Below are 25,368 nucleotides of genomic sequence, written 5' to 3' on the forward strand. Positions count from 1 at the left end.
CTCCTCAGCCCCTCGTAGTCATGGGGAGCGAGACGGCCTCCCCCAGAAACCCTGGGCTGCGAGCCTTTGAGAAGGACCTGTTATTAACACAGGGACGTTGGAGCAAAGGGAGAGGGCTTGGGGCTGGGGGCTCCTGTTGGCGGCCCTCCCACCCCGAGCTGGACCCCCAAGAGCTGGGAGGGCCCTCCTTTCGGGGGGTCCGTACCCAGCTTGCCTTCCACCGAGGGCTCTGTGGGCCACTTGACGGAAGGGCAGACCACCCCTCCTCAGCGGAGGCCTCGGGTCTAATACAGGGACCCCGTTCTTCACCAGACGCAGTGACACCGCATCAGAGGGGGACAACACAGCAGACTGCGCCTCTGCCTTCTCTTGATGGGCCTCCAGCCGGGGGCGAGGAGGCGGCGTGGGCTGGGTCCCTCTAACTGGGGTGGGGGGTGGGGGGGGGCTTCAGGGCTGTCCCGGGCCTGGGGCTCAGCCCTGTGTCCCCGAGGGCTCGCTCAGGCACTGACACCCCGGCTGCCAGCAAGGCCGCAGACCCGGCGTCCATCCGGGTCGCTGCCTGCCTGGCCTCACCTCCGCCCCCGTCCGTCAGAGCACCTGTCTCGTTTCCTCTCCCGTTGGCCCACTTGGTGGCACAGAGCCGATTCGGGCGTGCGCTTACAACGGCACAGCCTGTTCTCCGGCCGAGGGAACTGCGACTTTAGCGCGAGGGTCTGGGCCTGCGTGCAGCTGGGGAAACAAGATGCTCTAACTGTCCCGGGAGCCGCGTCTCCCTCGTGCGCAGCCGCGAGAAAACGAGCTACCCGCTGTCTCTTGTTCGCTTCCAGGCCCATGTGCTTTGTAAAGCAGCTCGAGATCCCACACTACGGCTACAGAAACAACGTCCCCACCACCACGCCTCGCTCCAACCTGGCCAAAGAGCTGGAGAAATATTCCAAGACATCCTTTGAGTACAACAGTTACGACAGCCATACGTACGGCAAGCGGGCCATAGCCCCCAAGGTGCAAACCAGGGAAATATCCCCCAAAGGATTTGATGGTAGGAGGTGCACACACGTATGCCCGGAGTCGCGCTTGCGGTTATCATTGTGATTGTGTATGCCCATCCCCACCGACTGTCCAGCATGCCGTCGCTTGTGGCCCCCAGGAAGGCAGCCCGGGGTCGGGGTCACTCGGGTGCGGGCGCAGGACCGGCAGGAGGGAGGGAGACCCCTTCGCCCCGTGTCCCCGGGGCCAGGCGGGCTGGCGGCTGGCCGGCGTGGGGACAGGCTGCCGTGGGCTGCTCGCGGAGACAGCGCCTCCTCTCTCCCGACCCCTGCCGACGCCGGACACAGAGCAGACCGGGGAGCTCTCGGCTGTGGGGGCTCCGTGTGCCCTTCGCGCCCATTGCTGTCAGCCGGGGAGGTTTAAATTCTGACGCCCAGGGCGGCCCCCAGGCCAGGCAGCTCCGAAGCCCCGGAGGTCCTCCCTTGTGTGGCTTTAAAGTCACCATTGATTGTAATGTGCAGACAGGGACACGCGGCTTCGGCCCGTCCCACCGCCTCCCTGCAGCAGGCACGGCCCCCGCTTGGAGCCTGGGTCCTGGCTGTGTCCCTCTGTCACCGGCCTCGCTCAGAGCAGCCACCGTGGCTGCCCGCAGCCAGGACCCGGGAAACAAACAGACCCCGTGTGGTTCCCAGGGGGACGTAGGTTATTTCCACGCCTGCGGGTCTGCACCCCCTTGCGGTGGTGTCAGCCCTGAACTGACTAGGTCCGTGTCATCGCAAAGCTCGCTGGGTAAGTAGTCGAACCACAGAGGGAGGATGCATTTCTGCGCTGGCTGCTCTACCTAACCACGGTTCTATTTTAAATTCCAGGCTCTGGGGCCTTCGTGGGTAGATGTTACCGATGGGGACAGGTTATAGGAGCTGGATGGTTTAGGGGCCTTATCTTGGGTTTCTCCAGCAGAGGCAGGAGAGACGGTTTTAAACACTGGAGCTGCTCTCCGAAAACGATACTTAATTAAAATCACAGCCCACCAAAAGAGAAAGAAAGAAACTCTAAGTAGAGTGCTGGGGGCGTCCAGACCCCCGCACCGTCCCGCGTGAGCTGCCGCACTTCTGTCCCCAACCCTTCGGTCATCCTTTGCCTTGATGACAGTTAGTGCACGTGGGGCACGACACGTCGTGTTTCTCGCTGCGTCTCGTGTGGACGAGCCTGCACGCGGCGACGGGAAAGTCCAGGAGCAGAGGTGCTGAGTGGGGCAAACGGAGGGGCTGGCTTGGGGTGGCGCGGAGGGTACCGGGGTTTTGTTCTAATGATTTTCCACGTTCAGGCTCTGTGGTAACGTCATTCACTTGCTTGCAAATGAAGGCCCCAAAAACTCGAATCCACATCGTTAGGGATTCTGCTTATAGGACTTCCGCTCACTTACACCTTCTGGTGGCCGCTCTTTGCGACCCTCCTGCTGCTGATGCTGCGGCCAGACGGCCTTTAGCCCGCGGTTCTGGTGGCCCCTGGGTGACGTCGTGGCCGCGAGCACGTTTTCCTGGGCACGGGGCCCTTTCTCAGCTCTCCTGTTTAGGGGCTGTGATGAATCAGCCTTCCCCTGCGAGGCTTTCCTCGAGGGCAGAGGCGGGGAGCGCTCCCCTGCCCCCGGCTCAGGAGGGGCCTCAGGCGTGTTCTTTCTGGGCGTTGATTCTCACCTACCCAGAAAACACTGCCCTCGCTGGAAACAGGCAGGGCCCTGCTCTGCCGCGGACCCATGGACAGCAAGGACACAGAACAGAAACTTGGGCGCGGGGCTTCTGGGAACTAAGAGAAGGGAAGGGCAGCAGCTGCCACCGTCTGCTGAGGACAGAGCGGACACGGAGGACAGCTGCATTTCTCCCTCGCCAGTCACAGGTTGTGGAAACCATTCAGGAAGGCGCCCCCTGAGGACAAGGCAGGCAGGCCAGGTTTCTGAGGCGGTGTGAGCCGGGAAGAGCCCGGGGTGGGGGGCTCTGCAGTCACCCCCAAAGAGGCTGTCCCCAGGGCCGGCTCCTAAGGAAAGAGTGGCGTGAGCCTCCTGTTGCGGGGGGAGCAGGCCCGTTCCCCAGGCTCTGGGCATCATTGCTTAGACGCCACCCGCTGCCACTAAAAACGTTCAGCAGACACTGGGGTTTCTGCCTTAGTCCCTCCAGACACTCAGGAGCTGCTGTGTGTCCATCTGTCTCTCGCTGTCTGCCCGTCTGTCCGCGCAGCCCTCCCTCCAGCCACCCCTTGGCCGGCCTCCGGACGCGCTCACCTCGCCGTCACCGTCTTCTCTTTCCTCCCTTGGCCAGTCGCCAGGAAGGGCTCACACCCAGAGGCGAGGCATCCGTCTGCCTGCAGGAGTGAGCACGCCCTTCACCAAAGTGGCCAATTTGAGCAACTTGATCATGAGGCTTGGGTGGAAATTACCAGAAGGCAGGAAACCCACGCGTGAGAGGGAACGGCCAGCGGGCTGGTGAGGCCGGACCGCAGACGTGTGAGGAGAGGGGTGGGACCACCTGGAGATGGGTGGGGGGACAGAAACCCGTGTGGGAGGGAAACTGGGAGAGCAGAGGGACCGCCTCTGCCCCCAGGAGCCCAGGCGGCATTTCCGCCCACGGCCCCCCACTGCGCCCCCCATACCTGGGTTGTGTGGTGAGCTATGAACAGACGGCCTTTCCATTTCAAAAGGGCGGGAAAACTGGAAGAAGAGTGACATTGCGTGGCCTGCAAAAGTGACCCGGGGGCTTCGAATTTCATGAGGGGGAGCAGCTTTGCCCACACGGGCCACTCTCACCCACGCGTTTCCCGGGGCGCTGTCCTGCCCGAGATCTTGTGGCTGCCAAGCGTGGACCAGTGTCGGGCCTTTACCGAGAAAGTTCCCAACCCGGTCTAAGCCATGCCCACGGCATCTCTGGGCAGCTCGGCCGGCTTTGTTTACTGTCCACTCATTCCCAGCCCTGAACCAACCCATCTCATGAGCCTCCTCAGTGACTCCCAACTTCAAAGCGCTTCTAAGCCAAACATTTCTCCAGCATCGTCGAACCCCTCTTGGCTCCTCCAAGGCCTCCTCTCTCTGCTGTGCCCCCGCTCTTCCGCCCTCCCCTGACAGGCCTCCTCACCCTGCTCGCTGGCGCACTCGCAGGCACCCACCTCGGACGGCCTTCCCCGGGGGCCTCCACGATCCCGGGACTGATCCTCTGGAGCAGGGCGCCCCCCAACCCCGCACACCACCCCTGTCCCCGGAGGTCCCGCCTCCCCGAACACCTGCTCAGCTCTCCCAATCCTCCCTTGCCCCCAAAAGCCTCTCCCCGCCCAGTTCTCTCTGACAGATGCCGGCCTGCACGTGGGGCCTTCTCTGGCCTCCTTAGAGCTGCTTGTGCAGAATGAGGTACCCAGGCCCCCCCGCAGCTCTGGGTCCCACCTGGGCAGGTAGCTGTCTCACCGCACCCCCCCCCCCGGGCCTGAAGGCGGGTGCCAACCAGGCAGATGGGAGCCGCGCAGGCAGCGCTCGGTGAGGGAGGAGACGGCAACAGCCAGGAGCCCCGACTTGGGTGGAGGAGACACATTAAACCACCTGAGCAGACGACCTAACAGGACACTCAAGGAGGCTCCTTTTCTTTCTCTTTTGGTCATGCCCTCAGCAGGTGGAAGTTCCCAGGCCAGGGGTCGAACCCACGGCACAGCAGTGACCCAAGCCCCTGCAGGGACAATGCCCGATCCTTAACCTGCTGCAACACCAGGGAACTCCCAGGAAGCTCCCTTTCTTCCTTAGGCCTCTGCGTCCCTATTTCAGGTTACTGACAGGAAAGCACAACCATGAACCCATGGGAGACCCGGGAGTCAGTGGCACGAATTAGGGTGCAGAGCCCTGAATCCAGCCAGACCTAAGGGTGCAGGTCTGGACGCGGGGTCAGGGAGAGCCTCAGGAGCTCTGTCTCTGGGCCGTATGCCTTTGTCTGCTTTTAACGGGAACTCGGATGGGGAAGACACATTTTGCTCTGTTCCCCACAGGAAAACGTGAATTCCAGGAGCAAGAGGGCATTTCCAGGGAGAAAGGCTTAGCAAGACTCTTAGAGGCAGAGGCGGTCACTAAGTTGGAAGCTATTTTGTCTTTCTGATTTATCATATTGGATCACATAGATCTCATATCCTTTTCCATTTTCCTGCACAAAAGGGTTTAAGATCCACCGGGCTTCCGAGGTTGTAAATGCAGGGGTTAAAGGCAACACTCTAAAGAGAGCGATTCTGTCTTGTAAATTCAGCAACGCGCTGGCATGTAAATTCGGCAACGCGCTGGCATGCCGAGGAATACTCATATAGTTTGTCTGCGGATTGATTGGAAAAAAAGTTTCGAATGGAAATAGTGTTTGTCGACAGAAAAAGCAAGTGCGTCTGACTTTGTGGAGGGGGTGCTGGGCGGTGCTGGGGAGGAGGGGCAGGCGCGGCTCGCTCCTCGGCGCCCCCTGGTGGCGGCCCGAGTAGCCCCGGCTGGGCGGTAATTATTCAAACCAAGACTTTCGCTGCGTGGGAATCTGAAGTTAGACTTTCCTGGGGCACAAAACCACACGTGCCTGGCGGGACTTAGGGAAAGGATGCCGGCGCGGTGATGTTACCCTGCCTTTCCTCCCGGTTCTGTGAGCCGACAGGGCGGTCCATCCGTCGTCCACAGTTCCGTCCAAACTGTCCGACTCTGGACGAGTCCCATCGCCTCGGCATGGTCTGGGGGAAGGAGGACCTTTGGATCTTAATACCTGGTGAAGCAGAGGCACTTTACCAAGAGTTCACTGCAGTCGTTGCAGAGACACGCAGTCCTGCTTACTTGCCACTAGACTCTGAAATTCCCGCACTTCAAAACACAACTGCTTTCTTATTTACGTGGCCTACATTTCTTTTGTTTTACCAGTGACTGGCCCTCCCTGGGGGGGAAAAGAAATCCCTTCTAAGTATTATTTCATTTTTCCCACAGTTTTTATGTTCCTATTTTTATAACAACATTGTAAATGACATAAAGCCACAAACATCAGCCCGTTTGGAGAGTCCTGTGAGCGGTTGGTTTACAGAACCCCCTGGGCTGGTCCCCCGGACACTCCCCGTGTCTCTGCTCAGAGTGAGAGCAGGTGCCGTCACGGGGGAGGGAGGGAAGGGTAGGCTCGCCAGCAGCTTGAGCTCAGCGGACTTGGCTGAGGACATGGCAGTAACTCCCTGGCAAGTTACTCCTCGTGCTCGTGGGGTCTGACGGTGTGGAACTGACCCCCTGATCTACACGAGGGGCTGGGGCGAGGCCGGGCAGTGGCTTCCCTGGGCTGCTGTGATGTGCTCAGAGCAGCGCCGGGACACACCCTTGGTGTCAGGGAACTTGCTCCACTGTCCAGAGTCAAGAGGTAGCCGCAGTGCAAGCTTAGTTCTTCTCTCCTTTGTACGGGAATTCAGGAGTTCGCGCTCTGGGCGGCTCTCGGTGCTGTTATAACCACATTGGCTGGAGGCTGTGTCACTTCCTCCAGTCAGAGGGCACCTGAGCAGGGTACCCAGGTTGCAGACCCGCTAATGACAATGTTGAGGACGAGAGAGCAGGATGCAGGATGCCTCCCTCCCCACTCTCAGTGAAGGGCGACTGCTCCCTAAATTATCCCGATCTGGAGCACAGCCGGAGCCCCAGGTCCTCCCCGCACCTCAGCCTCGTGTGGGAATCGCCGCTCTGGCTGCAGGAGGAAGGTGCTGATGTGCCTGTTTCTCATGAAAGCCTGGCTCGCTGGGGGCAGGGGGGTGTCAGGACACTACAAAGGGGTCTCCTGGCTCCTTCCAGGCATCTCCCGCTGCAGGTCAGTGAGCTTCTGACCCCTGAGCAAAGAGCATTTTGTGCGTCTAAGGACCCGGCCCATCCTGATGAATCATCCATCAGCCACCTTCTCATCCTTGTGCTCAAGGACCGCTGTAAGCAGCCCTAGAAACCACACTTGTTCCTATGGGCCTGGTTGGCTCTTAGGGAGGCTGGCTGTTCAGAAAGATCCTATGAGTGAGGCTGGTGCAGGCAGGAGGCCGTTCCCACAAAGGGCGGGGCGGCAGGACCCGCGCATGGGCGTCTGTGCATCCCCGAGTGCTTTAAAGTTTATCTTGGCTTAAGTGAGTCCACAGGTGTGTGTGCGGTTCTGTCCCCTTCGCTGCCCCCCTTCGCTGGGTGGCTCTTTATATATTGGGATGGCAGAGAGAAGGGGTTTTCAGTGGTGGTCTGGCTGCACCCTGACCAGGATGCCACTTCCTAAATTGCAGGGGCCACACCTGCACAGGAGGTGAGCCCCGACTGGCCCTCACGGCCCCTCCCGGCAGGATGGGTCATCAGGTCTCTAGAGGGACGAGGGTCTGCCGGCCCCGTCACCCTGCGTGCGGATGAGCAGTCATGGCGGGAGCCTCCTTCCGGGTGTGAGCAGGTGGTGAGGCCAATGGCGGCCGACATCCTGATGGCCAGGCCTTACCCAGGAGGGCACGTTGATGAGATTGCATGATGTGCCCTGGTGGGCTTCCTGCATCCCGCCCGGGAGACATGTGTGCTCTTCCTGCTAGTTCCCAGCTCTGCCCATCCAAACACACGACGTGGAAGTAGGACAAAGGGGAAAGCCAGACTTCTAGGAATCAGCCCGTTGGCACCGTGTCCCCCTTGGTACCTACGCCCAAGTGTGGACGCACAGCGCGGCGGGCGGCACTGGGGTTCTTCTGCTGCTGCGGCCCGGGGCGGGGGCCCCGAATCATCCCTGTCCCCTGTCTCCCCAGCGAAGCGGTACTGCAAGGACGCCAGCCCCAGCAGCAGCACCACCAGCACCTACGCACCCAGTAGCAGCAGCAACCTGAGCTGCGGCGGCGGCAGCAGCGCCAGCAGCACGTGCAGCAAGAGCAGCTTCGACTACACGCACGACATGGAGGCTGCGCACATGGCGGCCACGGCCATCCTCAACCTGTCCACGCGCTGCCGCGAGATGCCGCAGAACCTGTCCACCAAGCCTCAGGACTTGTGCTCGGCGCGGGTATGCGGGCCGGCCGCGGCCTCTGGTGGGGCGGGGCCTCGAGCGAGGCGGGGCCGTGGGGCGGGGCCGGGCGCGAGAGGGGCGGGCCGCGAGCGGGCGCGGCGCGGAAGGGGCGGGGACTCGAGGGGCGGGGACTCGAGGGGCGGGGACTCGAGGGGCGGGGCCGAGGGCGGGCGAGGCTTCGGCGCGAGCCCCCGCCCCGAGGTCACGCTGGCCGGCCGGGCGGTCCAGCCGGTGCCTGCAGCTTAGCCTCCCTCCCAAGCGCCGGCGCAGACCGTTCGTCCGCAGGGCCCTGCTCCGAGGAGGCTGAGGCTTGACAGCACATGGTCCTGGGCACTCGTTTTTCCAGACCGGGAGGAATCGGCTGGGCTTTTAGATTAACATGTCCGTTTGGGACCCTCCTGTTTCGGGCCCAGAGTCACTTCTGGAAACAAAAGACCCCCTGCTTCCCTCTTGGGGTTCGGAGGACCGCACAGAGACTAGGAAACTCGAGCAGCTGTGCGCCCTGAACCTTCAGCGGAGGAGGGTGGGCTGCGCCGCGGTGAAGTGAAACGCAGGACCGACCGCGCCCTCACGCCCGGTGCTGGCGAACAAAGAAAGTGAAAAATCCCGTTTCCCCGGGCTCCCAGCCAAGCAGTTACAGCCAGCTTCCCTTAGCCCCAAACACCATAGATGCTAAACCAGGGAGCAGCCCTCATGGCGCTTCCCTGTCAATGGGCTCCTGGCAGGTGCTGAGAGCAGGAAAGGGAGCCCTTGGGCCGCCGCAGAGCTCAAAGCTGTCCGGAGAGGCCACTAGGTGGCTGGAGACGCGGGCGGCGCGAGCGCATTGTGCTCTCGGAGGACAGAGAAGCGGAGCGGGTGGAACGACGGGGCGCCTCCTCTCCAGAACAAAGGGCCTCTCCGTGTCCTAGCGCTGACAGGCATGCACCTGAGCTCACAGCAGTGACAGTAGTTGTTAGAAATAAGTGTAATTTGTATGAATGGAGAAAGGTCAGTAATTTTATGTTTTGCAAATGCTTCCTTTTCTACTGATATTTTTATTCCTAGATTTTAGAGGCGTGTCAGGGGCATGCAATTTCCATGGTGATCAGGGCTGCTAAAGTGTGAGGCCAGCGTGGAGGAGATTCTGTGGCAAGGGGGAGAAAAGAGACAGTAACCCCTTCCTGTTTTTTTCCACGTTATTAAATTTAAACTAAGACCGAGAGAATGGTAATCCACCATGATGAAGGCTAAATTAGCATGAAGGCTTGAAACCAGGAGTGCACTTTGACAAGAAGAGGTCAGGCAGAATAATATGCTATAATTTATCAAGGTAGCAGCCCAAAGGACGGGCTTTCATGCCGGGCGCGCTCCCCCCACCTCCCTCTGCTGTTACATCCCCAGGCAAGCACTGCTAGGCATCTGAGTAGGCAGCGGCTTCCACGCCAGCTCGGAAAGCACATTTTTGCCCAAGTGAGTGTAACTCTCTGGGGGGAAAATGGATTGTCAGGGGTATTTGGATTTTTCTTCCTCTGTCCTCCCTCCATCCTTGCTTCTCTCCCTCCTCCTGAGAGGCAGGCTCAGAGGGATTCTTGATCTGCTTAAAGCGTGATTAGAATAGGTCAGCCCGTGGTCACCGCAGCAGAGGTGTCTGACCTGCACATCTGTCTTACAATGGACATTTCTCGTCCTCAGAGGATTTCGTATTAGAGAGTAAATTCTCCTTCCTCTCCCCCATCCCTCTAAATTCTTGTGTTTTCCTCCCTCCAAGCCTTGACGTATGGGCATCAATGAAACTAACGGAGAATCTTAAGTATCTATCCACCGTGAGTGTACGTATCTAATCTGTACACAAACGGGCATTTCTGATCCCTTCCGAGGTGTGGGGACCGGAAGAGCATTGAAGCGGGGACTTGCTTTTCTTGTGGCCGGGCTGATTTCTGAAAGCAGAGGTCCACTGGGGAAAAAGAAGGTCTGCATCTCTGATGGTAGATGATAGATAGATGCTAGGTAAGGAGGTGAGAGAGGGAGCGATGGATGGCGAGTGATAGCTTAGTGGAGAGAGGGATCTGCCAGGCCCTTTCGCAGCTAAGCCTGGGCTAGCAGAGCCCACGGGGGACCACTGCCCCTCACCTTGGAGCTTGTGCAGACGAGACTGCAGTGAGGGAACCGACTCTGAATCTTGTCCCGGCAGAGGCGGGGCTGGGCTCCAGGGGATGGAGCCCCGTGGTCACCGTCCGTTCTATCTGGCAGAACCCTGACATGGAGGTGGACGAGAACGGGACCCTGGACCTGAGCATGAACAAGCAGCGGCCGCGAGAGGGCTGCTGCCCCATCCTGACGCCCCTGGAGCCCATGTCCCCCCAGCAGCAGGCGGTGATGAGCAGCCGGTGTTTCCAGCTGAGCGAGGGGGACTGCTGGGACTTGCCCGTAGACTACACCAAAATGAAGCCTCGGAGGATAGACGAGGACGAGTCCAAAGAGATTGCTGTATGTCCTTGTCATTGCCCCCGCCTCTGTCCCCTCAGCATGGGAAGTCGGCGTCACTGAGGAAAATGCCCCTGGCACCTACCTCAGCAGACACGTCTTTTCTCTCTAAACATGACCTCTAGCTGACCAGGGCTTAGAGGACTTAGGTGGTTGACCCAGGAGATACTTGGATTGATTTGAGCGAAAGAGACCATTGACTTTTTTTAATGATGGCTTTCCTTTCCTAACAAGTGTGTTTTGTACCAAACGATTTCTCTAAGAAAGTGTCTGAACGGTGTACCGGTTCATTTTTCTGGGCGACAGACTGGTAAAGGCAGGATTTTTCTTGCAGGTGCCGAATGATAATGGAAGTCTTAAATACTTAAATGGTTAACTACAGCTAGCTCTTTGAAGCTGAGGACAGGGCCTGTTCTCCAAGAAACCTAAACATTCAGAAGAGTGAACTCCCCCTAGAACAGGTCACCTCAGGACTGTCGCCTAAACCACTGTCGACTATAATATTACCAGACACCCATGTCAAGAACATATTTCTAAAGTCGTTACAGTTTTGAAATTCAGATTATTAAAATAGTTACCCTTTAGGCTAAGAAAAGCAATGGGAAAAAAAAAAGTTCTTTGTTAGCCTGAGTTCAATTCTGAAAATTATGACATCTTCTTTATTCCCTGGAAAATGAGTGTTCTTTCTGAACACAATAGGGAGACCCCTGTCAAAGCAGGAGCATCTTACAGAAACTGGGAGGCAGAGAAAGAGGAAACATGAGCCATTGGTAGGAACTGGCAGGGAAGGCACCTGCCTATAAGGCCGCTGCTGCTAAGGCCTGTTATCTTCATTCTTCAAATTGATTTAAGGATCCAGGCATCTTAAAGAATAGAATCTGAATGGCAAGCTAAAATCCAAAGTATTTTCCTCTGTCCTACAGTGTTAAGTCGTTCCTACCAAATAAGGCACAGTAGTTGAATCTCTGAATTTATTTTAATTAAAATGAGCCACACAAGTGAAAACCGCGCTCACCAAACACCTTTTCCGAACATCGCCACCTAGAGGAATGTTCGGGGTACTGTCAGCGTCTTCCCCCCCCCCTCCCCCCCCCGCCCCGCCTTGGCCAGAGGAGCTCCGTTTTTGGTTGTTTTTAAGAGTAATTTTATTTCGTTTTTCTTTTTTTTTTTTAACTGGTATTTTTTTTCTTCTCGCTGTACAGCATGGGGATCAAGTTACTCTTACATTTTTCCCCCACCCTTTGTTCTGTTGCAATATGAGTATCTAGACATAGTTCTCAGTGCTAAGAGTCATTTTAAATGAGAGCATTCATCTGAGTGGGTCTTCCCTTCCCTCGGGACTCAGGGCACGTGGGTGGCATACTCACCAAAGGCCTGGCGCAGCGCCCGGGCTCTGCCCCGCGCTGTCGATCAAGCGCCCGAGGTGCTGAACCGCGGTGAGCGAGCGAGATCCACGGAGAAGCAGTCCTGGCTGCCTGAGCGCGCCCAAGCGCAGGCTACCAGCAGGGCTTCGGGAATCCGAATGAGGAATCTGGCCCTGCCCCCGGGCGGGCGACCTGACTGGGGTTCCAGAGGAGGTGACGAGAGATGGAGGCCCCGTGGGGGGAGCGCTGCTCTCTGAACAAAGCCCACCGTCAGGAGCAGGGCCTGAGGGTGTGGAGGGAAGGTTGGGACGCGTGACCTTGCGGGCAGCCCCTCCCCCAGGTGGGGGCGCGGCCCCGGGTCTGCGTGTGGACCCGGCCTGGGTATGGCCCTGAAGCTGTGTTTTGCCCGCAGCCCGAAGACTTGGATCCCTTCCAGGAAGCGCTGGAAGAAAGACGGTATCCGGGGGAGGTGACCATCCCGAGCCCCAAACCCAAGTACCCCCAGTGCAAGGAGGGCAAAAAGGACTTAATAACGTAAGCACAACGCGGGGTGGAATGCCCACGCTTCGGGGCGTTCCCTTTCTTGGCTTCTCTCTAAACCGGATCTGTACATGCCTTGCGTTTGAGCATGCGACACGCGACACGCGCAGCGTCCAGGTGTCCAGACCGCCGGCCGGAGGGGGCAGGGCGGCCGCAGGCGCGCTTGCTCTTAGCGATGCTCTGTGCCCTGGAGACGCCATTGCCATGTAATCCCGTGCATTTTGCAGCTTTTCTCCAGGGTGCTGAAATCCCCGTGCAGACATTGCAGCTAAACTGGAAACAATGAAACTTTTTTCAAGTTTTTTTTAAACATACTTACTCTTTTGGCTGTTTTGTTTTTGTTTGGTGGCAGATGTCCAACACCAAGGTGTGATGGGAGTGGTCATGTGACTGGTACTTACGCCTCACATAGAAGGTGTGCCTTCATTTTTCTCATGGTGGATTCTGTCTTTTCAATTTATTGTTTTCAGCTTACCTCAACAATGCTGTCCAAGTGCAACGTTGACTTCTGTGTCACCCCTCGAAGTGCTGTATGTTGACCTGTGGAAGCACGCTGATGGGCGTGTGGTGTAATGTCTCCTTGGAAATAAACCACCTAGATTTGGAAAATTCCTTACAGACATTGACACCGGAGAGTTCAAATATTTCGATCTCATTTTTGAGTGGCTCGTTAACAGACCTGTTTCCTTCAATCTATACGTAGACATGAATCCGTTCATTCTACCCAGAAAATTCAAGATACAGCACTTGCCCCATCGCTTTTCTGCATTAAACTTTTTAATTTCAGTTCTATGTTGTGTTTGTCCGGGAGCTTAAGCTGGGCCACGGGGCTACTCACCTGACTGTCCTGGCCTGTCTTACAGTCTGTCGGGCTGCCCACTGGCGGACAAAAGCATTCGAAGTATGCTGGCCACCAGCTCACAAGAACTCAAGTAAGACTTCACGAAAATCATTCTCTTTCTAAAATCTATTCACTTAGTGGTAACAAAAAGGCTGTGTCACTTGGAAGGAAAAATGTCTTTAAAAACCCACCTGGGAGTCCTCCTGTGGCGCAGCAGGTTCGGGATCCAGCGTGGACACTGCAGCGGCTCGGGTTGCTGCCGTGGCTCGGGTCCCTGGCTCTGAAACTTCCACCTGCCGCGGTCGAGGCCAGACAACAGCAACAAAACAAAAACAAAATCACCTGTGCACAGCCAGGCCTGGATCCCGCCCACAGCACTGGTCTTCAGGACCAGCGTTACCCTCCTGGACCCTCCCCTGCCTTTTCCCTCTCATTCCCCGCTGCCTCTCAGGTCAGAGCCTTCCCAGCCTGCACGCGCTAAAGCCCAGGTGACCTCTCTCCACACAGGCGGGCGCGTGGAAGGCAAGGTTGACAGAGTCACGCCAACCTTCAGGAAGCGATCGTAATATAAAAAGTCAGAAATCGACTTTTTAAAAGACCGTCGTTAGGATGGTAAAGTTGGCTGTTTAAACAGTGCCGAATGTAAAACCCACCAGGATCCTAGCTAATTCCTTAAGTACGCTGTGGTCAGAACAGCTCCCCCCCTTTAAGACAGCACCGAGTCCCATGAACTCGGGCTTTCACCAGCGTGCAGACGACAGCTCCCCCCACCCCACCCTGCGCCAGAAATGTTCTCCATATTTTAAGCGTGAATCTGGTTGGCGACGTTCACGCCATCAGACTCAGGTGGTTGTTCTTTGCGTGGGTGTGGAGAGAAGCACATTCGGGTCCTAGACAGGCTTTGGAGGATAGCACGGGCCACAGACAGCACGGAAACCCTTGCTCATGCGGTTGGAATGGACCCTCGAGTGTGCACAAGAAGGGCGAGAAGGGAAAGGCCCGCAGCACCGTGGGCCTCAGCCCAGACAGTTGTCTTGACCCAGCCTGTTCTAAATATCGTCGCGTCAGCGTGCCTGGCTTCTGTCCTGTTCGGAGACAGTTTTAGTACCAAGTTACTGAACAGTCTAGCACCAAAGAAAAGTCCATGTTCAGACCCCGCCTGGGTCTTCTCCCAGGGACCCCCCCCCCCGCCCCCGCGGCTCCCGCAGAGCGCCGCGTTCTGTTTCACACCGTGTCATCTTTTACAGGCTCCCTGTCCAAGGCCCTCGCGCCATAGATCACCTGCTCATGTTCAGTGACCTTCTGAACTAGCCCCTCCGTCACGAGACCCTGGGAGTTTTCTTCATGGCGTGTAAACACCAGGAGGCCATCCCCTTTCTTAAGAGCGTTAAAGTCTGCAGCCGTCCACGTGCTGCCTGATGGACAGATAGCCTTTAGAACCTCAGACGGACAGAATTAGCAAGAGCCACCCCGCCCGCCCTGTTAAGCATCCTTTTCCATGGCTTGAAGCCCTGTTCCCCTCACGGTCAAACGTGGTTACCTGCACTTGGAACCTGGGCAGCACCGGAACGCGGCAGCTTCCCTTTGCTCTTGCCGAGGAGGGCTTTGCATCTCTGCAGTTCCGACAGGCCGGCCGTAAGCAGGAAGCCAGCCTGTGGACAGCTCCCACCCAGTCTGGCTTCCCCTCGGTTGTCTGCAGACCAGAGACCAGAGTAGGCTTCCGACCGGCTGGCTTTCGGGGCTTCGCACCCCTTGACTGTGGGCTTAGACGACTGTGTCGGTCTGAAGTTCCAGGCAGACCTGCTCCTCCTCCTCCGGTGCTGGCACCTTCTTCCCGTCCTATCTCTTCCTGGAGGACGTCGTGAGGTCCCTGCCATCTGCGCCTGCGGAGGGGCAGCGCGGGACCATCGGTTCCATCCCCCACCTTCTCCCGGAGGGGCCACATCTTCCGTGGCCTCTCCTGACTTAAGCTGACCTAAAAGCCACAGTTGCCTGTGACTGTCTTTGCAGCAAGTAAATCCCATTTCAGTTGATCCTTTTTCTGGGAAATCGATACTTGACAAGTTTTCTGAAATGGTTTGTTTCTGAAATGGTTCGACACTAGGGATTTCACTTAAATGTCTACCATAACTAGTCCCCTATTTGAGTGACCTTTTTTTTCACTTGATGACACGTCTTTCTAACCTGAGAAACCCGAGCAGGATTCTGTTGTGTTTCTTTCCTTGAATCTTTCCATTGACGGCCCCTCCGGCCCTGGCTTGTTCCCGTGGGTGGCGAAGGCGTTCCCTGCGCAGGAACACAGAGCGGCCCGTTAGGACGTGCACCTGCTTTCTCTGGGGTGGTCCACGCGGTCCCGTCTCGGTAGGGTATTCTCTGCATACGTGCTCTTCAGGCTTCGCCCAGTTCCCACTGCTCGACCCCCTGCCTGCCCGAGAGTGGCGGTGGCGTCGCAACAGTCCTTCTGAGGTGAAGTGATGCTCCCTCTTCACGATGCTCATTAGAAAGGGGGTCCCAACCCCCCGAAACTGCTCTCTGTTCTGCCTCAGCTGAGACACAGGACCCTCTGAGAAGGGTCCCCTTGGCGCTTCTCACACTGAATCTTGCTCACTGGCCGTCGACGGGACCGGCCTGATCTCAGATGAGCTCTGGGTGCTGGGTCCCCCGTCTTCTTACACGTCCTGAGATCAGGCTTTGTTCCATTCTTATCCCGAGCGGCGCCCGTGGGGTGGTCTTGGACCGGAGATTTTGTCTCACCGTGTACGGTGTGTAAACTGACCGTGTATAAAATCAGACGTGTTCGTGAATATCACTCGGGCTCTGGGACGGCTGCTTTCCTCTGGTCCCTGGTCCGTCTGTCATAGGGACCAGGTGGTGGCTGAGCAGCAAGGTGGGCGACCCCCTGTAGGTGAGGAGAACCCAACACGGTGGGCCCTCCCAGCTGCTGTTTACGATGCTGCTGTTTAGACACACCCCGTCCCCCCTAACGTGCGGACGCCTGGCTGCGAGATACCAGTCCAGGAGAAAAAGAATAAAACTGTCCAAATTAGTGATTTTTGCTCAGAATCGGCCTAACGTGAGCTCTGGCAGGAGGGAAGCAGCTTCTCTAAAAATGCCACCAGCTAAGATTAGCTGAGAGTGGCAACTTCAAAGAACCTGCAAAGCACATGGCATCGACCTCAGCCTTTTTTTTTTTTTTTTTTTTTTTTTTTAAGACACCCCATCCCCGAGCCAGGAATTCTTTTTCCTGCTTCCCCGAGTGTGATCAGGGCAAACAGGACGTGATGTGGGCCTTGTAGGTGCCTCATAACCCGTCCCTGCCAAATCGGAACTCATTTCCTTCAGGGGCAGTGAGCTCTCCACGGCCGGGCCGGGCACAGACAGACCCTCCCTGTCAGTCACACCTTTCTCCCGCAGCAGCTCCGCTGGCCTCAGCTCGGCCCCTGCCCGGACAGAGCTGTGGGTCGCAGGCTCCTCCTGTCTGAACGCTCACTCAGTCCTGGGTGGGAGGGTCGTAGCTCGGGGTTCTCTGCCCTCCAGAATGTTCTCTCGTGTATTCTGCGTCCTAGGAATTTCACCTTAGATGTGCGGGAATTCTAACCACACACCCCCAAAGAACCTTTTTTAAAACCTGGGTATGTTTATTTAAATCCGAGAATGAAAATGTTGAACATAGGCCAAGATACTACTTTTCTCTAAAGGCTACTTATTTCTCGAGTTTTCGGGGGCGTATGTCCTCAGCTCTGAGTGTAGGGCAGGCGGTAGGAAGCTCACTCACCGGCCCACAGCGTCCACGGCTTGGGCCCCACTGCCCACCCGGGTCCGAGGATTCATCTTCACTCGCATCTTCTTTCCCCTCAGGGTTCCCATCAGGAGATCCCGAACCTCGCGGGTTGTGCGGGGGGCGTGTTTCTGGGTGGGCGGGCCGGGGACCTCCGTGCCGTGCAGTCTTTTAGGACAGAAGGTCCTGGGAGGGCCTGGCGCTCACGCTGGGCCGGGGCAGGAAGCAACAGGTCACCTTTCACGGGAAAGGTGCCCCAGGGACGCCCTCCTTTAGGGTAGAGAATGGTTTTATTCAGCCTGAGTGGCCTGGGGGCGTGAGTGGGAGTCAGTGGGGGACAAGGCGCCAGTCTGGGGTGCTGGGAGTCTGTGGGCGCCCCTGAGATTTAGCGGATGCTGCGAGCCTTCCCCAGGCCCCCAGCAGCCCCATGGACCGTGAAACAGGTCAGGCTCCACACCGACAGGTGCAGGACGGGCCGCGGAGACCCCCTGGGGGCTGGGGCGCGGGGCCACCTCCCAGATGTGGATACTGAGGCTGGGGCCGCGGGGCGGCTCTGTCAGCAAGTGGCGGCCTCACCAGACTGGGCCCGAGCACCTTTTCCACGCTTCATGCTACCTTTTGGAGGTTAGTGACCTGTTAGGTGTGTGGTTTTTCCACGAGAGTTCAAGGTTTGTTCTTAACTGCCTAAATGTACAAAGCCCAGTTTTCTTTCTCTGAAGCTTCCGACTTTAGGTCCTGCAGTGTCTTCTCATAACCTAGAGCAGGTACCAACCAGGGCGGCAGGTTCACTGCAGCTAAACTTCCAGGTGTGGCATCACAGTCATCGGTTGTGGAAAACTCTGCCAGGTTTGGTCCTTCCCAGGAGGCCCCCAGGCCCAGTCTCGATACCAGCATCTGTAAAATGTCCATAAAGCTTGTCCCCCAGCGTCTTTCTGGAAACACCCCCAAGTAATGGAGCTTGTTGCAAATAGGTTTTCTTTTTCCATAAGTAGGGGCAATTTAACCTAAACCCAATACAGGACATTTAGTTAAGCAGATATAATAAAGCTTCTGCAGTAAGAATTACACACACTCACTCGCAGGAATGAACACAACACATAACACTAGAGCAAAGCCACACGGCTGAGACCTTGGTTCGCTGAGCTCCTTGTTGAGGGAGGGTTCGGCAGAGGGGCCTGGGTTTTTCTCTCTGTTTCCGGAACGCTGACTTGGCTGCGGTCAGCACTGCAGACACCCCCGGACCCTGGCCTAGCCAACAAGTGTCGCTGGTCTGTTCGCTGCTTTAACTGGGTCTGCCGCAAATGTCTTTTCCCGTCTCCTGCCCTTTCTGATGGCCGGCCTCGGACCCGGGTTAGTAAGGAGAGTGCCACGTGTTCAGGCTTGGGGTTATATATATATATATTTTGTCTTTTTGCCTTTTCTAGGGCCGCACCCGCAGCATATAGAGGTTCCCAGGCTAGGGGTCCAATCGGAGCTGTAGCCACCGGCCTATGCCACAGCCACAGCAATGCGGGATCCGAGCCGCGTCTGCGACCTATACCACAGCTCACGGCAGCGCCAGATCCTTAACCCTCTGAGCAAGGGCAGGGATCGAACCCGCAACCTCACGGTTCCTAGTTGGATTCGTTAACCACTGCGCCATGATGGGAACTTCGGGGTTATATTTTAACCACCTTTCACCACATCATAGGCACACCCTCCAAAAACAAAACGAAACCACAGCGCAGGTGAACCGCTGCTGTTTTCCTACTTGACAAGGAGTCTGTGCTTCACCAAAGCATCTCAGAGCTGCTGCCTCATGCGAGATGCGGTCCAGGTGTGTTCCTTCGCCCTGCCGACCTCGGGCGGGGCCATTGATGCGGAGTCTACAGAGTGAGAACCAGCCCTCGGTCAGCAAAGGCAGGCAGAGGCTGACTAGTCGAAACCTGGCTCCGGACCCAAAGACCCTGTGGTGTGAACGACAAAACGCAGGGCCCGCCGCTCCCACCGAGGCCAGAGGGGTTGGCCCAGCTCCGCAGCTCACGTTTCTGCATCTGTGAAATGGGAGCGTGGGTACCCGGCTCACCGGAGACGCCAGAAAACGTCGTCACCAAGGCACCACACGCCCCACCGCTGCTCCGAAACTGCTGGGGCTGTGACGACACGAAGCCCGACTCCAAGGAGGAAAATGTAGGTGTTACTTTCACATTTACGAATGACTGCGTGCGTTTTGTGAGCTTCCAGAAAAAGAACTTCAATTTACCCCCAAATCTTTTGAGCCTCTGGCTTTGGAGGACTTTATAGCAAGTCCTTTAATCTAGAAAGCAAAATAAAGAGCAGAAAGACACTGAGGCAGTTACAGCTGTCAGAACCCCTGAGGGATCATTCCAGAAAGAGGTGTACCTGCGCTGGCTTCTCCGTGTTACTGCAATGCCTGTGTGCCTGCACGCGTGTGCGTCTGCACATGCGCACGTGGGTGGGCACCATGTGTGCACTGCGGGTGTACATGTGTGTGTGCACGTGTGTGCACGTGTTCACCGGGGTGCAGCCAGGTCTCCTCCCAGGCTGTCGTGGTGGGTGGGTGTGTGTGCGGCCCCGGCTGTGGTGTCTGCCCCCTGTGCTCGTGCCTCCTCAGTAAAGAGGACATTCTGGAAGGAGCTACTGTCCGTGTTTGCAGGCAGCAAAGCAAGCCGAGCTGTGCGGGGCATCCCGCCGGCCGGCCTGCCTGGCGCCGTGTGTGCTGGGCTGGCGCCTGAGCACGTGCTGCCCGGGCGTGGGGGGCACATGCACATGCAGAGGCTGGAGAAGAGCGGCAGGAGCGGCAGGTGCCGTGTGAGAGGCCGGGCAGAGCCGGGCGTGAGGACAGTGAGGCGGAGACACGGGAACCCTGGGCCCTGCTCGGCAGCGGGAGACAGTGGGCCCGGGGCTGCCATCCCAGGGCCCAGGGCCCAGCAGTCGCGCTCCGTCCAAGGAGCCAGGGTCGAAGCCAGGCTGTCACAGCCAGTCTGGGTGCCGCCGTCACTCAGGGCCTTCTGTCTAAAGCAGGGCTTTGCTGGCACGACCGAGAGGCTGCCCTCAAAAGCTGGTCTTTGCTCGTGGACATGGAATTTTGGAGTTGTTGGGTGGTGTTTCATCATCTGTTTCCATCAAAACTAAATGAAACATGATGAAAGTGGGCAAGATCCCCGATCCGCCAGCAGCGAAGACGTGAGATAATTCAGTCACTGCAAAGTTCGGCATCTCCGGCCTCCCGCATTAGGGCCGCCCGCCAGGGGCCACACCTGCAAAGCGGCTCACCCGCAGAGGCAGCGGTCTCGGGGCTTCTCCGTGTCTGTGTCCTTTCTCCTCAGCCGACCTTCCTGACTGCCCTCCTGGCGAAACCTGTCTCTCCTGCCTGTTGACAGGCCCCACCCTGGTGTGTAAAGAGCAGCTGGCAGGGACACCGGGAGCCCAGGGCCTCGCCGGGATGGGGCGAATGTCTGCCGAAAGCAGCCTTGAGGTTTTCATGTGTTTAGTGTGACAACCTTGGGGTGTTTTAAGTCCAACGTAAGGCCCTGAGGAAGACCTGTCTTGGGAACCATTTCCCCGTCCCTCCAGTTTGAAATGATGAAATGTTAATACATGTATCAGGAAGGGTGAACGATACTAATTACCTCTCAACAAATCAAACACAGTCTATCATTGAGTCCAAGCTAAAATAATACATTCTTTGCAAATTGTTTTAAAATTACTCTTTGAAGAAGTTTAGTTTTTAACTGCTAATTACCTTTCTTTATAAAATAAAGAATAGAGTTCCCGTCATGGTGCAGCGGAAACGAATCTGACTAGGAACCATGAGGTTGCGGGTTTGATCCTTGGCCTCGCTCAGTGGGTGAAGGATCCGGCATTGCCGTGAGCGGTGGTGTAGGTTGCAGACGCGGCTCGGATCTGGCGTTGCTGTGGCTCTGGCTCAGGCCTGCAGCTGTAGCTCCAATTAGACTCCTAGCCTGGGAACCTCCATATGCCACAGATGCGGCCCCAAAAAGGCAAAAAAAAAGGCAAAATAAGTAAATAAAATAAAGAATATAAAACACATAGTGTATTTGGTGCATGTGAACAAAAGGAAACATTCTTTTCCTTACAATTCTAAATACTGCAGTTTTAAAGTTATTTTAAATGTACGCACGTACATGTGTAAATATACTGTATGCCAGGGCGTAAACACACGTGTGTGTGGATACATGGGTTTTGTTGTCTGTGCTGTTAGGTCAGGAGGCAAAGCCAAACAGAAGCCCCTTCATAAAACACACTGAATTTCATTGCGTCTTCTTCATATGCTAGATCTAGCTCATATGTCGCATCTGGTTCCATTCGGCTTCTCCTAATTATTGGGACTCTGCTCCCACGTCCATCTCGGGCAATTCTGGGACGTGACCGTCCTTCAAGCTCAGTGGCCAGGGTCCACTCGCGGCCTGGAGCTGCCTGAGAAGCGCTTCTGTGGAGGAAATGAATGTCTGGCCATTAAGGACTGGCTTGCGCTGGCCTTTAATTGTGAATCCGAGGTCTGAGTCCAGTAAACACTAATTTATAGTTCCCTGGAGCAAAATGAGCGAGACTGGAAATTAAGGAGATAGTCCCTTTGGGACATTAGCGACAAGGATTTTGGAGGGCATTTTTCCTGGCGATTCCAGGACAGAGAGCCATTCTCTTCGGGTTTCTGACTTGATGGGCAAGACTGCCGGGGTGTTCGATTGGCCAGGGAGCAGGGGAGCTCCGGCCTGTGGATTTGACCCCTCTGTACCTGTGACCTGTCTGCGTGTTTAACCCTGAACATGGCTGTGACCTGCCAGGAGCACCTCGAGGAGAGGCGTCCCCAGCTGTTCTGTTCCTTTTTGCATTTTTACCAAAAGAGCCACGTCCCCGTACCAGGGGGCTCCACCTGGGAAGTCCCCGGTGGCACAGGTGCTTGTCCTGTCCCCGTCCCCCGTAAGACGGAGACGTCCCTTCTGCCTTCAGAGAGAATCGGGACTATTGTCATAGCAGAGGAAGATGAGCAATCCCACTCTGAGCTGACGTTTGTAAAGAATTAAGTGCCAATACTTCCTAATCATCGAAGTGAAGGTGCGGTTTGGCTCGATGAAGCGTTTCCACAGGACTGTCCCACGGGGCTTTGTGGGCGGATGGGGCCGGCCAGGACCTGCTCCGCCCAGGACAGCAGCCGCGGCCGCACGCGGCTCCCGAGTGCCTGACGAGGTCACCGTGGCTGAGGACCCACAGGGCTTATTGTCTGACTTCGGGTTTCGGCAGCCACACATGTCGAGTGGACACCCGTGCTGGACAGAGCCGCTTAGAACCCCAGGCGTCCCCAGTGGTGTTCTTGAGCGACGGTTTCCTAAATTTCGGTCACACTCAGGAATAGTTTTTGCCTACAGCTGACAAGCTTATGACTCTTTCAGCATCTGTGTCCTCGCCAATTTTGTTCTATCACTGAGCCATTGACAAATAGGTTAATCCTTTTCTAGCTACGTGTTGTCCTCATTTTTAATTTGATGCCATTTATAGACAGATTAAGAAGAAATACCTTTAAGTTTCATAGTGTGTCTGCAGATAGAATATTCACATGTTGCCAGACGCCTCACTGTTAGGGACCGTTCAGGCGGCGTTTGATACAGGGCCATGGAGAGTCTCTGTTATTTTATTTAAGTATATATCTGGCTTCCTTACTTCCCAGCGGTATGGACACTCCGATCTGGTGGGGCAGGTGTCTTCAAGGGGAGGCCCGCAGGCCGCCTCTGCCGGTGACGAAACAAGCCGGACTTAGAATCGGCAGGTGCGCTGTCGACCCTCGGTCGCCCAACTCCGGAGGACCCCGCTCGCCATCGGTACCCAGTTCTCTGTCAGGCCCGCGCACGCCCTTCCTCAGCCCTCTCGAGGTGCTTGCTGCGCGAGGTGGCCCCCGTCACGTCCCTTGTCCCCAGTCCTGTGAGTGTCTGGATCCTGAAGGTGCCGGCATAACACACAGTTCACAGGCCGGGGTTCAAATCGGTGATTTGTTTTAGCTCCTGTCCAACCCCGGGGCCACGGAGAGCAGCTCCGCCTTGGCCCCAAGCTCAGGACCCGCGGCCGCGCCCTCCACACAGCCCCCTCGGTGTTCGGTGCCCTCGAGGGCGCGGGAAGGCGGCTTCTCAGCCCCCGATGCTGCTTCATTGATTCTCCTGCGGTCGGTGGCGAGGGTACCGTTACCCCCTCTCGTTCCGTTTCGATGACTCGTTCTGCAGGGACCGGGCACCCTGGCACGTGTGTAAGGGGGCCTCTGAGCTGGGGGGAGTGTGCACCTACCAAGACCAGGACATTTTTACGTGACTTTTTGGAAATAAATCTGATAAGCTCAAAAAAATGAGAAAGTAAGGCAAGAAAATTTACGTGTGGCCTCACCTCTCTGATAAATGTTCTCCACCACTCACACCTGCTGGGCGCCTTGAAGCACCTTTCTGGCGTAGGTTACCCACTCTTGTTTTCATAGCTGCATAGTGTTCCCCGGGAGGGGGGCCGTTTCTCTATCTTCCCTCTCAACTTAGAACAGCAAACGCCCACAGGGCCCCAGCCCGGGAAGACCGGCAGCCCATGCGTGCACCGCCCGCCAGCCGACCACTCACGGTATGGGGGAATCACAGACGGGGCCGTGCTGTGAGGTGACAGGACTTACATACCTGTGGCTTTTACAGACCCGACAACTCGTATCCGAGCTTGAACAGGACAGCAGGCCGAGGCGGGTGTTGTCCCTGTGGTTTGCAGGTGAGCCCCCCTTCCTCTACACTGGCCCCCCCACCTGATCACCCACCAGGGCAATGGCAGGAGCACAACCCCCCCACACAGAGGCTTCCAGGGACACCAGGGGACCAGAGGTGGGGCAGCCAGGGAAGGTTCCAGAACATGAGCCGGAACGCCAGAGGTCAGGCCTCGTCAGGGCTCTCAGGGCCCAGCGGGACTCCGAGTCCCACTCCCAGGGACAGCTTTCAGGACCGGGGAGGGCAGGAAGGCTGGGGGAGGGGCCTGGCGACCATCCAGGTTGGACGTGGTGGGACAGCGTGGGAGTGAGCAGCAGTCAGACGGGGGGTACTGTCAGCAGAGTATGGGGCCCCCCAGGGAGGCGGCAAGGGGCGTGGGGGGTGGGGGTCGTGGGGCATCGCCCCACCCGAAGGTGCCCCCAGCAGCTGGCATCTGGGGAGGTGAGAATCGGGTCCCGGGAGCGGCGAGGAGGTCGGGGAGGTGGGGCCCAAGCACACAGCCGGCTGCCGAAGCTGCTCGACTAGACGGAAGTGAGACCACCCAGCCCTGGGTCCCCCGCAGGGCCCAGGATGGGGGGCCAGGGTGACCTGGTCCCTGCCCGGAAGTGGAAATTTCTGCAGAAGCTCCGAGTCCTGGCACAGACTTTCCCTGTGGCGTCCAGCCGCCCCTCAAGCCGCAGGCCGCTCTCACCCCTTCGGGACGGGACGGGCGGCAGCAAGGGGCCCCCACTTCCCGGCTGGCCGCAATCTTGGCGTGGGGCGTGGGCAGAAGGACACTTCCGAATCGAAGTGGACATCTGAGCCATGAGGACGGCGTAGGCACCAGGGGTTAAAGTGACGGTGGTGTGCTGAGCTCCGCGCGACAGGACCGCATCCAGCGCCCTGCCCCAGATGCGCCCTCCCTGCTGGGCTCCAGGGACAAGGCAGCCTGAGGCTGGGGCGACGCCCTGGGGTCGGAGACAGGGAACACCAGAGGTTCCTGGGAAGCTGGTTCCGCAGAGGCTGATGTCGCCCAGCGCTGCTCCCACTTGCCATGAGGCCCGCGACACCTGCATCTGTCTGCTGAGCCGACTGCCAGCCCCGCCTCGGGCAGGGAGGCCCGTGAGGCCGGATCTTCGTTCCTAGGAGAAGGGCCTGCGTTGCGCTGGAACATGGACCTGCGGGCTGTTTCGCCTGGAGGCTGAAGATGGCTGCGGAGACCCCGAGAGCATGTTCCCGAATTCTTCAAACGACTGCCCACAGCGTGGGGCTAGTTCACGGGCGAGAGCTTGGGGGCGCCCGCCCCGGCCCGGCCCTCTCGGCCTTTGGCAAAGCAGCCGCATTCACTTGTAATGACCTCCCTTGACCTTCTCTCGATCCAAATCCAGCCTGTCTCCAGGGGCCAACCAGGGGACCCCAAACCTGCTCTGAGCCCCACACCACGGCCCCCCGGCCTGGCCGCCTTCTGCAGCCGTCATGTTCCACCTACACAGTGGCTGCGTGGTCACCTGCACCGGGCACAGAGCAGAGGCTCCTGAGGGTGGCACTCAGGGCCTCGGCGTCACCCCCCCCCACACACACACAGAGCACTTGGCCCCGGGCTGGGACTCCAGCACTGAGAAAGGGAGTCCATGAGCGCATCAGA

At 57.5% G+C, this 25,368-nt stretch overlaps 1 protein-coding gene across 41 annotated transcripts in view; it reads left to right on the top strand.

Moving 5' to 3' along the window:
* The window catches only part of MYT1L (myelin transcription factor 1 like), a 365,957-nt gene that overhangs the window by 292,644 nt on the left and 47,945 nt on the right, over nt 1-25,368 (top strand). For 32 of the 41 annotated variants that reach the window (XM_021087911.1, XM_021087915.1, XM_021087912.1 and 29 more), the window contains 6 exons: nt 828-1,039; nt 7,759-8,009; nt 10,242-10,478; nt 12,252-12,373; nt 12,732-12,794; nt 13,243-13,311. In XM_021087911.1, the coding sequence (XP_020943570.1) occupies nt 828-1,039; nt 7,759-8,009; nt 10,242-10,478; nt 12,252-12,373; nt 12,732-12,794; nt 13,243-13,311 (954 nt within the window). Of the gene's footprint in view, nt 1-827; nt 1,040-7,758; nt 8,010-10,241; nt 10,479-12,251; nt 12,374-12,731; nt 12,795-13,242; nt 13,312-14,467; nt 16,414-25,368 lie in introns of those variants that run through there. The other 9 variants (XM_021087938.1, XM_021087945.1, XM_021087939.1 and 6 more) reach the window with 3 other exon arrangements.

This window comes from Sus scrofa, chromosome 3 (genome assembly GCF_000003025.6).
Source record: "Sus scrofa isolate TJ Tabasco breed Duroc chromosome 3, Sscrofa11.1, whole genome shotgun sequence".
NCBI classification, from domain to species: domain Eukaryota; kingdom Metazoa; phylum Chordata; class Mammalia; order Artiodactyla; family Suidae; genus Sus; species Sus scrofa.